Source organism: Saccopteryx bilineata, chromosome 9 (assembly GCF_036850765.1).
Source record: "Saccopteryx bilineata isolate mSacBil1 chromosome 9, mSacBil1_pri_phased_curated, whole genome shotgun sequence".
Classification (NCBI taxonomy): Eukaryota; Metazoa; Chordata; class Mammalia; order Chiroptera; family Emballonuridae; genus Saccopteryx; species Saccopteryx bilineata.
In genome coordinates this window covers 37735853-37751429 of record NC_089498.1, presented here as the reverse complement: position 1 = coordinate 37751429, position 15577 = coordinate 37735853, and the positions used below count along the sequence as shown (strand labels likewise).

Genomic DNA, 15577 nt, shown 5'->3' with positions numbered 1-15577 from the left:
AACAATGAGGTATGAGCAGATTGGGCAACTTAGAGCTTTAATATAGTCATGTTTTATGATTGTAGAGCTTTAATTAAACTTTTCCATTTGGTTCAAAATATGAGAGGATATTCTGATGAGTGTTTATAGAGGCTCCCATTTTTCCTTTCCCTCAGCCTCTTAAATAGGGCTTCCTATGGCACTGATCTCAAACCCGACTTCTTTACATAACACATTACATACATTGACGTGGAAATAAAGTTGCAGACCTTCCCTGCCAGTGCCTATACTTCAGCCAAACATTCTGCCCTGCACAAGTGCCCATTACATGGGCAGGGAGCGGTCTGAGGAAATTCTGAAACCAAATTAAGGCACGCCAGTGATCTCTACCATAAATGAGTTATCTTATTTGATTCTTAAATCCTTTAATGCATAGCCCAAGAAGAAGTCTGTTTGGAAAAATCACCAAAGGAATTACAAGAGAGGGAACAAGAAAAACAAAACTAAAAGCTGCTTCCCCTCCAACTAGTTGTTTGGTTTTTTTTTTTTTTTTTAAGATTTTATTTATTGACTTTACAGGGTGTGGAGGGAGCGGGAAGAAATGAGAAGTATCAACTCACAGTTGTTTCACTTTGGTTATTCATTTATTGCTTGTTGTATGTACTTTTGACCAGGCAAAACCCAGGGGTTCAAACTGGCAACCTCAGCATTCCAGGTTGATGCTTTATCCATTGTGCCACAACAAGCCAGGTTCCCAGCCCCAAGTTTTAAAATTAAAATCCCGTTGGACTGTACAGTGAAAGCGAATTATTCGGTCTATAACTTTTACTAACATTGCCAGTTTCTCTCTACCTTCTCTCTTAACTGGCTATGATCAAAGCTGGGGGAGAGGGGATGTAGAGGGGTCCTGAGCTTCAGCTGAGGATGGTTGGGGCCCTACCCTCCATGCCAGAGAACCTTTGGGCACCTCTGATTTCGCATCAATCTCAAGGAAGGAAGGCTGCCCAGTTTGACCCTAAATGGCCTCCTCAACCCTTCTTTATGTCTCTCCAGGTTTCTGCCTCTTCTTAGATGGTGGCCCTAATCCAGAAAAGCAGGCCTTCTCACCATTTCCCAGTGTCAGCCGGAATTACTGGGAGGACTCAGAGGCCCCTCCGAGGGGTGCTTTCCAGAACCTCTTAGACTGGCCAACAATATCCCCTTACAGCTCTTGCCGTGCACAGAGAAATTCATCTCAGGGATGTGACATGTTTCCTGGGGCTGTGGCAAACGAGGGGTTCAGGACAGAGGGGCAGGAACCTGTGCTATCCATGTTTTCCTGCCCTCAGGTCCCTCAAGCAGCCCTGTCTAGCCCTTTTCTCTAGCTGTCACCTTCTACCAGCCCTCCCTCCCCTGCGCTCAGCACCACTGGGCACCGGAGAGAGACCTGGCCTCCTCCACCACCAGGAGGCCAGGAGGCCAGGCAAGCGCTGACTCGGGCTGAAAAGCCCACCCTGAGCGCCAGGCGCGAACTGGACAGAGTAGCCTGCGCGGAGCTGTCCAGCACCCGAGGCGGGGCGCGCCCCCCCCGCACGCCCCCGCTTACTCCTCCCGCCTTGCCAGCGCCACTGCGGCTCGGCGGGCGCGTCACGTGGCTGGCGCGGCGCGGCCTCCAAGCTCCGGGCGGGCGGGAGGAACCACAGACCCACGGACCCACCACCGGCGGCACCGACCGGGCGGGCTAGGCGCAGTGCAAGGTGGTCCCGGGGGCGCCGGTCCCAGGCGAGCTGCGCGGCACGGCGCGGGGCATGGGCGCGCCGGGGGGCCCCGGGCACAGGCCAGCTGCGGCTGGGCGCCCGGGGTGCGGGGACAGCGGCGGGCAGGGGTCTTCCCTGGCGGCCGCCGCTGAACCCCCGCGGGGCCCGTGACGCCGTGGCCGATGTGGCCCCGCACGCTGCGGGCCTCCATCGCTGCCTCACAAAGACACCACCGAGACGCCATCCGCACCAGGCCCGCAACCGCTGCGGGAGTCAGAGCCTGAGTCCGAGCAGGAGTCGTAGCGGGATCCGGGGGCAGGAGGCAGCGCCCGTGGGCGGCCGGCCCCGGCATGGAGCAGAGGGTGGCCGCGGGGCCAGAGGGGGCGCCCGGCGCCCGGGCGCAGCTGGCCGTCGTCTGCTTGGGTGAGTGGGCCGCGCAGGCTCGGGAGTACGGGCCCCCGTCTCGTAGATCCGCGCCACGCTCTGACAGGACCCGGGCTTCCGGAGCCGGCACTGGGGGAGCTTCAGGCCTGCTGGGGTCGTAGGCCTGGGTGGGCAACTACGGCCGCCGAGCCCCGGCTCCCGCCGGGGCTCGGAATAGCGGATCCGAGCGCGGAGAACAGTGCGCAGGGCGGCCCGTGTGCGCAGGCGGCCGGGTGCGCAGGCAGCGGCTTTCCGGCCCACGGGGCTGCGCTTAGCCTGGCGGCGGTGGCAGTCGGGCCTCCGGAGCTGTGGACGAAGGCGAGGCTGGCTGTCCCCTGAAGAAGTCTCCGTTTTATGTCTAGAGTCAGGGTGGGGGCGGGTGCTGGCTGGAGCCTGGACTCAGGATGCCAAGCAGAAGGAGGCTTCTAGAATGCCCCATCTCCCTATTGGGTCTTCTCAGACCCAGGGGTGGCTTGTTCAACCCAGTGTGGTGTGTCTGGGGAGGGCTGGGGGACCTGTCTAGGTCAGGCACCTGGACAGGAGGGCTCCTACCCTGCTCAGGAATTTTTCTGTCCACCTTTCTAGGGCCCTATGTTGGGGAGAAAAGGAGAATTAAATCCTTAATGCACATGGCTTTTTTATTTACCATGATAAAGGAGGGAGGCCATTATCTGAGTGAGGGGTCATTGAGGAAGGTGCTGTAACCCCATAGGTTTGCCGAGGCCACTGGAATGACAGAGTAAAAAAGAATTTGGAAGGTTTTAAGCTTCATGAACCCCTTTCCCCCCAAGAATCAGGGAACTCGGTGTTTGGAGGGAAGGCACCTGCCTTTGTTGTTTGAGCTGGTCTCAGTTAGGGCTGTGACCCCGAAGTGCTTACTCCCCATCTATTGGTGGTCTTATGCTCTGGACTCTGAGCTGCTGGGTGGGCTTCCCTGGTGAGCAAGGCAGAAGGACAGGTCCTTTAGCTTCCCAAGGCTCTCCCTGTCCAGATGTGGCCCAGAGCTGGGTGTCCTGAGAGGGGACGGTTGCCCCTGCTTCCTCACCAGATTGGGGCTCTCCCTTCCAGGGATGCCCTCTGCCTTCCTTGGCTCACTTGATCTTTGGGGAAGGGGCACTCTGAACGCCTGGGAAATTGCGTTTGCCCATATCTTCCTCTGGTTCCCGTGCAGAAAAGCAATACATGAAGCAAAGAACAAACCCCAGGAGGTGGCTACTTGAGGGGGTGGCTGGCAGGAGAATTCTTTGCTTCCCTTCTCAAGATTAGTGTGGCACAGTGAGGACATCCCTGAAGTTGGCTACTATGCACCCCTGTAAAATGGAGTAATCAGAACAACTTCCCTCCCTCCCTGGCCTCCAGTGGACGAGGTGGCGGGCAAGGTCTCCTCAAAGGGAAGCAGCCCTTCAAGGTGGCAGGAACCCCTTTGACAGACAGAGCCTCTGCCCAGGCTGAGCCTGGGCCTCTCTCTGATGGGTGGTCCGGGCCCGAGCTTCTCAATCTGGAGAGGAGACAGCAACGCACCCCCTCCCAAGTGAGTTAGAATTCCCAGGAGTGGGGAATGGCAGGAGGGGTCTGGTGCAGCCAGGCTTGCATACTGCTCTCTCCTGTTGTTGGCGTGCAGGTGGGTACTGAGACCCTCTGCAGTTCCAGCAGGCCCGAGCTGGTGGCTGGGACTCTGTGGCAGTGCTCTAGGCTTTGCCCTGCGAGAGAAAACCAGCCTGGAGTTTGGGCTATGTTGTTTTTTGCACCCAAAAGGGCTGTTGCCGGCCCAAGGCAGGTGCCTGGGCCAGTCCCAAGAGCCACCCGCCCCCCTCACTGGACCCTCTTTGTGTTTCTCACAGTGAACATTGTTCTCACTGGCCGGCTCAGCAGCGCAGTTCCTGATTTAGGTGAGTAAGATGCCTCTCTCTTACCTCCCCTCTTCCTTGCCTCCTGGTTTAGTGAGCTCTGAGGACAGGCCTTCAGGGTCCTGGCTCCACCTGTGGTCAGTCCTTGTGCATCTTTTCTGCACCCCAGAGGAACTGTTTGGCCTGGGCAGGCTTAAACTGCCCCGAATCTCAGTTTCCTCTTCTAGAAAATGAGTGCAATACGAGGACCTATTTCAAAGCCTGTTACAGGGTTGAAGGAGCAAGTGAGGCAAGGTGCTCAGCGTAGTGTTGACACATGGTGGCTTAATACCACTAGCAAACTGTGATGAGCCTGGTACAGTGGACAGATTGTACTTTGTGTAGGCTGTGGGGTCCCCCAAGGGGATCTGCCTGTTTTAAAATCATAACTGAAATTTAATTTATAAAGGTGTGACTGAGTGATATGGAGGGGCCAATGCCATTGACAGAAGTTGTTACTTCTGTGTTTTGAGAGAAAGGGAAACTGGTCACACGATGCAGGGCCACCTGTTTGGTGAGGTTTGATGCAGCAATGTAGGGGAGACCTGGGCCAGAGCATCAATTGGAGTTTCCATAGGAGAGTCAAGGCAGAGCAAGGGAAGCAGTTTAGGATTAGCTGGATTGAATCATTTCAGCCCTAGGACAGCCTAGGGCAGGGGAAATATTGGCTTGGTGTGTGAGTTAGGTGAGATGGTGGGTGGGCGTTCAGGTTTGATTAGCCCTCCTGGGAAAAAGCAGGTTCTAGACAAACTGATAGCAAGAGAGAGGTAACACTTTGACCAATAGTTTGGCCCTGTGATTAGTGGGTGCCAAATAGACATACAGAATCTGAGAAGACACAGCTGGAGCTGTGCCCCTGCCTCTTGCCTGTCAGAATGGGTCTGTCCATCCACTGGCCATCTCTGCTTGTGCCTAGTGCCAAGCGCAGTAAAGACTGCCAGGAGCAGGAAGGGTGGCCCAGGCCATCGAGGCATTTGCTCTTTGCTAAGGGGGCTTCCAGAGGTTGGCAAATGCATAACTCTAGGTCCTCATGACCCTTGGTGCCCAGGAGACATCTGGGAAGGGCCTCAGGAAGCTGGGAGAATGTGTAGTCCCTGGTCTGGTCGTGGGGGTAGGGGTGCTGCTACTTTGTTTGCTGTCTGCTGTGCTGCATTAAGGGGAAGGAGCTACCTTGGACTTCTAGTACTTCTCAGGGCCCAGCTCATAGTAGAAGCTCAGTGAGGTTGGCTCAAAGAGAGGCGTCTTTGCTAGCCAAGGTCACTGGGAAGGGGCGGCCAACGGGCCAGAGAAGCTGTCTCACAGACACGGCCTCTCAGCCCCCCCCCCCATTCTCCTTGCACACCACTCCAGCTCCCTGCAGCCTGCCTCCTCTGCTGACTCCGCTGGCCCAGGGCCCTGCCTTGCTCAGCACTGAGCCAGCCCCAGGCCTGCCTGGCATCCTGGCCCCCACAGCAAGCTGCCAGTCTCCCCACACAATTCCAGGAGACCAATTGGCCGTGAGGGAGCAAGACAGGGGTGGCAGGTCTTAAAAATGTGAGTCCTGCCTGACCTGTGGTGGCGCAGTGGATAAAGCGTCAACCTGGAAACGCTGAGGTTGCTGGTTCAAAACCCTGGGCTTGCCTGGTCAAGGAACATATGGGAGTTGATGCTTCCTGCTCCTCCTCCCTTCTCCCTCTCTCTCTCCTCTCTATAATGAATAAATAAAAATCTTAAAAAAAAAATGTGAGTCCCCAGCCCTGGCCAGTTGGCGCTGTGGTAGAGCGTTGGCCCGGCGTGTGGAAGTCCCAGGTTCGATTTCCAGCCAGGGCACACAGGAGAAGCGCCCATCTGCTTCTCCACCCCTCCCCCTCTCCTTCCTCTCTGTCTCTCTCTTCCCCTCCTGCAGCCAAGGCTCCATTGGAGCAAAGTTTGCCCGGGCGCTGGGGATGGCTCTGTGGCCTCCACCTCAGGCACTAGATGGCATTTGCAACAGAGCAACGCCCCAGATGGGCAGAGCATCGCCCCCTGGTGGGCATGTTGGGATCCCGGTTGGGCGCATGCGGAAGTCTGTCTCTTTGTCTCCCCTCTTCTCACTTCAGAAAAATACAAAAAAAAAGTGAGTCCCCAGCCAGCTCTCTTGCTGGTGTGGGGAGTTGACATGTCTGCCACATGCATGTGCCCCAGGTTTAAAAGAGTGATGCTCCAGAGATGAGGTTCACCCCCAGAGCCAGAGAGAGAAGGACAGCCATCCAGGGCCACACGTTTGGGTGTTCTTAGCTATCAAGACCTCAGGCTGCAGCAGGGTCCACATGGCCTAACTCAGAGGCCATTGTTCACATCATGGTGCCTGTGCATGGTGTCCCCGGTGTCCTGAGCTGTGTACAGTCCGTGTGGTCACAGACGGTGGTCTGGGCCCTAGCTCTTCTGGAATCCAGCCTTGACCCTTCTAGTACTGCTAAGAGACAGCTTCTGGCTGCCTGAGGCGCCCCCTCTGCCCCCACCCAAGGCTCCATGGCTCTGCATGTTCAGGGTTTTCCCTGTGGCCCCTGCTGTGAGGATCCTGGACCACAGCTGTTCCCCTCCGCTTCCCAGCCCTCATGGGGCTCATACTCTGGAGGACCTGGCGGGGCCACCCTGGGGGCCTCAGCCCCTGCTGTCAGGCCCTGACTAATCCCTCCTGCACCTGGGACTCTTGGCTCCACTCTGCGCCCACTGTGACCTGGGGGTGGCTTGGGTGGGGTCTGTTCTCCACTCACCTGGCAGCTCCCCTGAGTTTCTGGGATGGAGCTCCCAGCTCCCTGTTGTCTGGTGACACCAGGCAGGTTGTCTGGAGTATTGATCGCCTCTCAAAACTGGATCCGCAAATTGTGCTTCACTAGGCCCTCTCAAGAGTATTTGATGACTCGTTGGACCAGAAAACAACGCTGCTCACTGGTCTAAAAATGCCCGGTCATCCCTTGCCCACTTGAGCAGGCCACTTTTCCACGAGGGCTGAGGAGATTTCCCGTCCAGGTGAGCACAGGTCCCCTTCAGTTACAGCTCGCCCAGCCCTCTCAGTGTCTCCCGAACACTTCCAACACCCTCTACCCTGCAGCCGTGTCTCCCCAAACACACAGCCCCCCAGCCCCCTCACTGCCGGCCCATCATCACACACTGTCACGACCCTCAGCTCCCATGTGAGTGTAGCCCCCTACTCACCTTATCACATGAATATTTGCCCAGAGACGGTCACTCTGCTCAGATTTCCCACCACCCTCAGAGAAGAGCACCCACTGACCCCATTTTACTGATGGACAAGCAGAGGCCCGGGGACTGAATTCGCAGCCCCTGTCTCCCCCACGTGCTTGGATCCTGGGTCAGTGTTTTGGGTGGGGGACGCCTGCTATCACAGCGGGGCCTGGGGCTGGTTGTCGGAGCTGGTGATAACCCCCAGGCCCCAGCCAGAGGCGTCCAGCCAGAGCTCCCAGGTTCCTGCTCTGACCCCAGCCTCCCTCTTGCTCCACATCCACTCTGCATGGGTCACTCTGCGGGGGCCGGGCTGACAGCTGCAGAAACCACGGCCTTTGTGGCCCCCTTGGGGAGGAGCAGGCAATAACCGGGTGGCGTTGCTGCCATGGATGTGGGAATTTCCGGGGCAGCCTTGGGGGGCCCTCGGTAGTGAGGCTGGTTGGGGGGATGTGTCGTCAGGGCTTTGTTCAGAGGCAGAGCTGGGCTGGCAGCTGCCCAGTCAGCTGCTTCTGATGTGGCTGGTGGTCTGAGAGACAGGCCTCCTGACCTCGGGAAGAGGGCCAGACGTAAGTCCTGGAGGGAGAAGTGTTCTGGCCAGAGAGTGAAAGGCATGCAGGCTGGGCCTTCCCTGGCCAGCGGGGATGGGAAACCTAGCCTCTGCGAGAGTTCCATTTTTAGGGGAGGCTTCCAGGCCACAGCAGGTATTGACAGGGCGTGCTTTCCCCAGAGCCTGTCCTGAGTGCTGGGGATACAGTGCTTCCCAGCCTGACCGGCTGCAGCCACCTGCCTCAGAGGCCTGGTGCTTCAGTTTAACATGATTCAGAGACTCCGTGTGGGGGAGATGCGCTCTGGCAGCCTGGGCCCTTCCTGCCTGTGAATTCCTACCAGCGCCCTCCAGAGAAGTTCTGGTTTGCATAGCCCCTCACCTCCCCGGGCATCCCTGGGCATCCCCCAGCCAGCAGGCAGGGCCCCTGTGAGGTCCACAAAGTTGTGCCTCACCTGTCGGAGGGAGCGGCCAGGTCATTCTGGGTTTAGTCCTTCCTCTCCTTGCTTGCGACCAGAATGCATCGCTCCCATTTTATGGGCGAGAAATCTGAAGCTCGGAGAGACTGGCCTCTCAGGCCACCCTGAGTGAGTGCCAAGTGAAGAGGTCTGGCTGGCACCTCTCTGACCTAGGACTGTTGAGGCTCTGCCGGCAAACCGAGCGTGGTCAGCCTTGCTTTAAGGTCCAGGGGTGGTGTTTCTCTTCTAGTCCTTTGAATGTTTTGTGAGCTGTTGAATGGGGGGTTTTGATTTCCTGGTAGTCACAGTATTGCCTCTCCAGACCTCCACAGTTACAGAAGGGGTTTCATGCCTCTACATGCTAAGCTGCTACTTGGACTGACCAAGCCACTCATTGGTACCTATTTATTGAGCACCTACTGTGTGTCAGGCCCTGTGTGGGGTCCTGGAGACATAATGTTGAGCCAGAACCAGAACCACTCAAAGGGAAATTGCTGCTATGGCAGGTGCTGTGCGGCGAGGGGAGGGGCTCAGGGGAGGGGGCTGCTGCCCGAGCCCGAGGGAGTGCGTGGGCCAGCAGGTGGGGGGAGCATCCTGCGGGGGCTGCAGGGCAGCGTCTCTCTCCCATGGGAGGGGCCACAGGAGGGGGGAGTGGAGAGATGGGTTACAGGGGGGACGAGGCAAAGAGGTGAAGGCCTGGTGCCACTGTGATGAACTTTGTCCTTGTCGTAACAGCGTGAGAGGTAGCTGGAGGGCTTTCACTCTCTTTTGTGCAGCTGTGTTGTTTGGGGCCCCAAAGAGTTCTGTTGAGAGGCAGCAGAGAGACCCTGCTTCCAGGGCAACAGTGGAAGGGGCCAGGCGGTGGGAGAGCAAGGAGGTCAGTCTCTGGACTCAGGTCATCATTCGTCTCCCTGAGCCGGTTTTCTGTCTGTATAGTGGGCCCTGCCTTTGCCACAGGGTGTTGGGAGGATCCAATGAAGCAGTGTGGGGAAGGGTTGAAGGAGCAGTCAGGGGTGGGGGCAGCCAACTGCAGGGGCCTTGCCTGGCCCCGGGAAGGCCAGGGCACACCAGGGCCGTCTTTGTGCCTTCAGCTGGGGAGTAGAAGGCATGTAGAAGGGAGTGAGTACAGTGAGCCCATGGGCTGGCTTGGTGGCCCCCTCCTGTTGGCAGGTGTGACACTCTGCACCAGTCCCTAATACAGCATACACTTGACACTTCATAAATATGTTGGCACAGGCAAAGCAGTGAGAGCTGAGCCTACCAGAGGAATAGGGTGGATTCTGACTGCCACTTGCTACTGGCTGTGTGGTCAAGGGCTGGTCACTTATTCTCTCTAAGCCTCAGTTTCCTCATCTGGTTATGAGCTCTACCTCCAGGGGCTGCCCACGCATACTCAGGATAAAACCCAAACTCCACACAAGGTGTGATCAGACCCAGCCTGCATTTCCAGCCCCATCTGGACGTTGGCCCTGTCCTTCAGGCCCGTTTTATTATCCTCACTCCACTCAGGATCTGCGTGAAGTTAGCCTGACCCATCATCTCCCTGCCCCCCAGCAGCCTGTGTGTTTGACAGAGCAAGGTGTTTGCCTGTCTTACTCAACATGCCCAGCACTGTGTTTGGCACATAGTAGGTATTCATCTCTGTGTTGGGTGAGCAAAGCTGCTCCTTTCTTGGGCTGAGGTCGGTATCAGTCAAGCTCCTGGGAGGCCAGGCAGACCTGGGGGCACAGAATTCTTAACTAAACTGAGGTACCAAGGCCAAGAGGCTGCACCTCGAGGGCGCCAAGGGGAGTTGGTGGGCTTGCTCCCAGCCCTGCCAGGAATGGAAGATAAGACCTAGGCTTGGTGCACAGGGTAGGGTTGGGGGCAACAGCTGCTGAGTCTATGTGGGAGCTCTTTGCCCCGCCATATACACCACGTCCATGAAGTCTTAAGTGACCTTGCCCTTGGCCATTCCCGCTCTTGGCTGTCCTTTATCCCACCTTGGAAAGGTCTGTGCTCAAGCCATGGGGGGCTCAAGTGCCTCCTGCTGTCCCACTTCCTACCCAAAGGTGAGGCCAGCACTCTTCTGTCTCCTATCCTGCCAGCTGCCTGCAGCGGGAAACTGGAGCAGCACACAGAACGGCGTGGTGTCATCTACAGCCCGGCCTGGCCCCTCAACTACCCCCCGGGCACCAACTGCAGCTGGTACATCCAGGGTGACCGTGGGGACATGATCACCGTCAGGTATAGAGGTCCTGGGGGTGTCTGAGGGAATCTCTATGGGTCTGCTGTGCTAAGTGTGTGCGTGATTATGTGTGAAGGTGCATGTGTGCACATGTGGGCAGAAATGCAGGGCACATGCAAGTATGTATTGTGTGAGTACATGTGTGCATATATGGAGAGTACAGGCATAAGCAGATGAGTGTATACGTGTGTAAGCACACATGTGTGCTTGTGTATGTATATGAACTCACATCTGAGAAGGTATAAAGGACATGTATGAATGTATGAGCACATGCATGTACATGAACACATGTCTGAGCAAGTTTAGAGGCCACGTGTGGGCAGGTGTGTATGTGCAAGTCCATGGGTGAGAGTCTAGGTGTGAACATGTGTGAGCTGAAAGGCTATGAGTTGCTGTGAGCATGTGTGAGCATGTGAGTGTGCCCGGTTCCCCAGATCTCTGTGTGCCTCTGTGCTGGCTACATGGAGCTGGGCCTCATCTTGCCCTGAGCTTCCCTCAGGGGCCACGGGGGCTGTCAGTCACCTCGGGCCTGCCAGGGAGGGGAGCCCAGGGAGCTGGTGGGCATGGTCCAGCTCTTTCTGAGGAGGCAGAGGTGTCTTCTCTGTTTTGCAGGGGTGGCTTAAGGCTAGGCTGGCATGGGTCCCAGAACAGGGTTTCCCTCGGGTCCTCAGGGCAGACTCAGCAGGGAGTGAACCAGGAAGGAGCCCACGTGCTCTGGCTGCAGAGACGTGCAGAGGGAAATGGGGTGAGGTGACCAGCTGGTGGGACTGAGGCTGGAACCCTGGCCTGGATGGCTGTGGGGATATTTGGCTAGGGAGTCACTCTCCGAAATGCCAGTGCCCAGAAGGCTCCCAGTTACTCCATAGCTCCAAAGCGTAGGATGTGATGAACATGATCAGGGTCTGTCTGTCCTAATGTCTGTGTCTGCTTTCCCAGGGTCACAGGGCCATGGTTCTCAGGTACACTCTCTTCAAAGACTCCAGGCCCTGAGACCTCATCCCACAGCCTGGACCAGGGGGTCCAGGGCTAGTATATTTCACACAGGTGACAAGCTGTCACCGAGCCCCAGCCTAGGCCAGCCCCGTGGGCACGCTCCCCCCTAACAGTGCACAGGCCTGTGAGTTTGTATAAGGGCTGTCCTAGCAGACCAAGTCTGGCTGGGATCTGGACCCTTGGGTTTCCCCACTTGGGAGAGTGTCACAGGAGGGACTTGCCCAGGATGGGGCCCAGTCTGGGCCTCCACGCTGGCTCTGGGGTGGAGGTGCTGTGTGTGTGCCGACAAGGCCTCCTGAGAGCTGCAGGGGCTGATGTGGTGGGTGCTGTTCAGTCGTCCCGATGCTTCTTGGAGCTGCCCTCGGAGCTCTGGGTGTCTGGGGGTGGAGGAGAAGGTGGGTGGGGCGGGGCTGGCCATCCTTGTTCTAAGCTCAGGCCTGATTGTTCCCTGCTGGTCTTCGGCCACGTGGGCCCGGCCTGCCTACCGAGGTCTGCGGTCCTCTCCACCCCTGCAGCTTCCGCAACTTTGACGTGGAGGAGTCCCACCAGTGCTCCCTGGACTGGGTCATGCTGGGCCCAGCGGTCCCGCCCCGCCAGGAGGCCTTTCGGTTCTGCGGCTCAGCCATCCCGCCTGCCTTCATCTCTGCCCGGGACCATGTCTGGATCTTCTTCCACTCTGACGCCTCCAGCTCTGGCCAGGCCCAGGGCTTCCGTCTCTCATACATCCGAGGTGACAGCATCAGCAGAGCAGCAGAGAGTACTCAGTACACCACACGGGCGCCCGGGGCCAGAGCAGCGCCCCCCACCTGCCCGTTCCCTGCAGGGTCTCCCCGGGAACCTCGTCAGTCTGATCACAGTGGTGGGGCTGGGATTGGTCATGTTGCTGCCTCTAGGTCACTGCCTCCACTTCAAAGACTTGGCTAGCATGGGGGCTCACCCCTTGTCCCAAGCTCCCTCTTTCCTCTCAGGTCAGGGAATTAGCTCACCCTGACATTCCACGGGTCTTTGTCCCTCAGATGGCTGTGGAGAGGCCAGGGGCTCTTTTCCATGTCTCCTGCAGAAGATATGGGAAGGGGGAACCACCCTGCCCACTCCTGGCCTCAGGCCCATTGCTGGAGGGAGGCTCTGGTCTCCCCCGAATGTCTTCCTTTCTGTTCTTTATCTCACAGGGAAGCTGGGCCAGGCGTCCTGCCAGGCAGACGAGTTCCACTGTGACAATGGCAAGTGCCTGCCGGGCCCGTGGCAGTGCAACACCATGGATGAGTGTGGCGATGGCTCCGATGAGGGCAACTGCTCATTACCTTCCTTTGAGCCACCTGGTACCTTGTGCCCCGGGGGCACCTTCCCCTGCAGCGGGGCCCGCTCCACCCGCTGCCTGCCCGTAGAGCGGCGCTGCGATGGCACGCAGGACTGCGGCGACGGTTCTGATGAGTCTGGCTGCCCTGACCTGACATGTGGTCGGCGGCTGGGCAGCTTCTATGGCTCCTTTGCCTCCCCAGACCTGTATGGTGGAGCCCGAGGAACCTCGGACCTTCACTGCACATGGCTAGTGGACACACAAGACTCGCGACGTGTGCTGTTACAGCTGGAGCTGCGGCTGGGCTATGACGACTATGTGCAGGTGTACGAAGGCCTGGGTGAGCACGGCGATCGCCTGCTGCAGACGCTGTCCTACCGGAGCAACCACCGGCCTGTGAGCCTCGAGGCTGCCCAGGGCCGCCTCACTGTGTCCTACCATGCCCGTGCCCGCAGCGCCGGCCATGGCTTCAATGCCACCTACCAGGTGAAGGGATACTGCCTCCCGTGGGAGCAGCCGTGTGGGAGCAGCAGTGAGGGCGACATGGGAGACGCGGCAGAGCAGGGCTGCTTCACGGAGCCACAGCGCTGCGATGGCTTGTGGCACTGCGCCAGTGGCCGAGACGAACAGGGCTGCCCCGCCTGCCCGCCCGATCAGTACCCCTGCGAGGGTGGCAGCGGCCAGTGCTACACGCCTGCCGATCGCTGCAACAACCAGAAGAGCTGCCCAGATGGTGCCGACGAGAAGAACTGTTTCTCCTGCCAGCCCGGCACTTTCCACTGCGGCACCAACCTGTGCATCTTTGAGACGTGGCGCTGCGACGGCCAGGAGGACTGCCAGGATGGCAGCGATGAGCACGGCTGCCTGGCGGCTGTGCCCCGAAAGGTCATCACTGCCGCCCTCATCGGCAGCCTGGTCTGTGGCCTGCTGCTCGTCATCGCCTTGGGCTGCGCCTTCAAGCTCTACTCCCTGCGCACACAGGAGTACAGGTGGGCGGTGGTGGCTCGCTGCTGCCCATGCCTGGGGTGGCGGGCTAGGGGCCTCGGTTTCTTCATTTCTCTGGAGAGAGGCTCTGGGTTCACTGTTTCTGCAGCTGTGGGTTTGTGACTTGGGGCTCGGGCCATACACGTGGCACTTCTCTTGTGCTTCCAGGGTTCAGGCATTTCAGGATGTCTGGAGGGAGTGGCAGGGCCCACATCCTGCTGTGAGCTCTTGCACAGGGTCCCCTGGGAGGTGAGAAGTGTGGGGTCCCGGCCAGCCCTGCTATGCTGCTCTTCTGCCCGTCGTTTGCAGGGCCTTCGAAACCCAGATGACACGCTTAGAGGCTGAGTTTGTGCAGCGGGAGGCACCCCCGTCCTACGGGCAGCTCATTGCACAGGGCCTCATTCCACCTGTGGAGGACTTTCCTGTCTACAGTGCATCCCAGGTGAGCTCCAGAGGGCATGAGACCCTACAGGTCCCCAGCTCCCAGATGGACTTTAGAGAATGCTGAGGCAAGGTTGGGTAGAGGGAGGCAGAAAGTGAGGCCTGGGGAAGGGGACATGGGGGCCATGGCCAGATGTGGGGGACAAGTTGATCTTTTGGGGTCTCGGGTCCCTTGGGGGTCGTGCTGACCTCTGTCCCCTCAGCCGCCGCCCCACCCTCCAGGCCTCCGTGCTCCAGAACCTTCGCACGGCCATGCGGCGACAGATGCGCCGGCACGCCTCCCGCCGAGGACCCTCTCGCCGCCGGCTGGGTCGCCTGTGGAACCGGCTCTTTCATCGGCCTCGGGCGCCGCGCGGACAGATCCCTCTGCTGACTGCGGCCCGTACCTCACAGACAGTGTTGGGTGACGGGCTCCTCCAGCCTGCACCAGGGGCTGCCCTGGACCCCCCAGCACCCCTTATGGACATGGGCAGCCCTGGGGCACCTGCAGATGGGCCCCCCAGTCCCCCCAGCCATGCCCCGGAGGTGGAACCTTCTGCGCTGCCCTCTTCAGGCCTGCCGGACCCAGAGCACAGTCCAATGGACAGGGACAGAAGGGCCTGCGGAGACACTCTGGGGGACAGCCTAGCCCCTGTGGACACGCCTCGGGAGTCCTGCTTGGCCCAGGACCCCCAACACCCAGCCCCCACTGCCAGCATCACCCTAGGCCCCCACCCACCAGAGCCACTGGGTGTCTGCCGAAGCCCTCCACCCCCCTGCTCCCCAACATTGGAAGTCAGTGACGACGAGGCCCTGCTGGTCTGCTGACCCACTGGACGTGCTGGTGACTGCCACAGCCCCGCTTTGTAACCAGGGAATATACAGTCATTTCTACCCTGCCTCTGCGTCCTTCTTTCTTGCCATGCGGCCCACAGAAGCCAGCCCACCAGCCCGCCACATTCAGCGTGCCCCGCCGGGGTGGGCACTGAGGCGGGGCTGAGGGCTTCAGTGGGGAGGAGAGCGGAGTGGTGCCCCTGGAGTCTCACTTCCACTTCCCCCTCTCCATTCTGGGGACCCGTTTCCAGAGAAGCAGGAGGTCCAGGGCAGAGGGCTCTGGGGTGTTGTCTGTGGCTTCTCACTTCACTCACTGGGGGGTGCCGGAGCTGTGCCTGGACTGACCGTGGCCGTGGACCTGTCTGTGGTGGGCGCTAGCCCTCCTCCCTCCTCCCCACAGACCCTGGAGGAGCGGGGCTAAGAGGCTTCTACCCTCATCATGCCTGCGGTGTCAGCACGGGCCTGGCCAAGCTCGTGATATTTTCCCTTCGCCCTCTAGCTGAGAGGGTCATTTTCCTGGGCACTGGGGCACTGAAAATGTGGACACAGGGTAGAGGAATCCTGTGGGTCTCTTGCAGGCCCTGAGGCC

General features: G+C 58.9%; 1 protein-coding gene across 2 annotated transcripts; it reads left to right on the top strand.

Moving 5' to 3' along the window:
• Window positions 1-1593: 1593 nt before the first annotated feature.
• On the top strand, window positions 1594-15047 carry LRP3 (LDL receptor related protein 3). Of its 2 annotated transcripts, none has more exons than XM_066242995.1 (7): window positions 1594-2138; window positions 3980-4027; window positions 10321-10459; window positions 11969-12183; window positions 12623-13739; window positions 14044-14176; window positions 14398-15047. In XM_066242995.1, the coding sequence occupies exons 1-7, from the start codon at window positions 2066-2068 to the stop codon at window positions 14980-14982; spliced, it is 2310 nt and encodes a 769-aa protein (XP_066099092.1). In that variant the 5' UTR covers window positions 1594-2065; the 3' UTR covers window positions 14983-15047. The 2 variants fall into 2 exon arrangements, with proteins under 2 accessions (XP_066099092.1, XP_066099093.1); XM_066242996.1 differs by having other exon boundaries at window positions 14379-14708.
• Window positions 15048-15577: the final 530 nt, after the last annotated feature.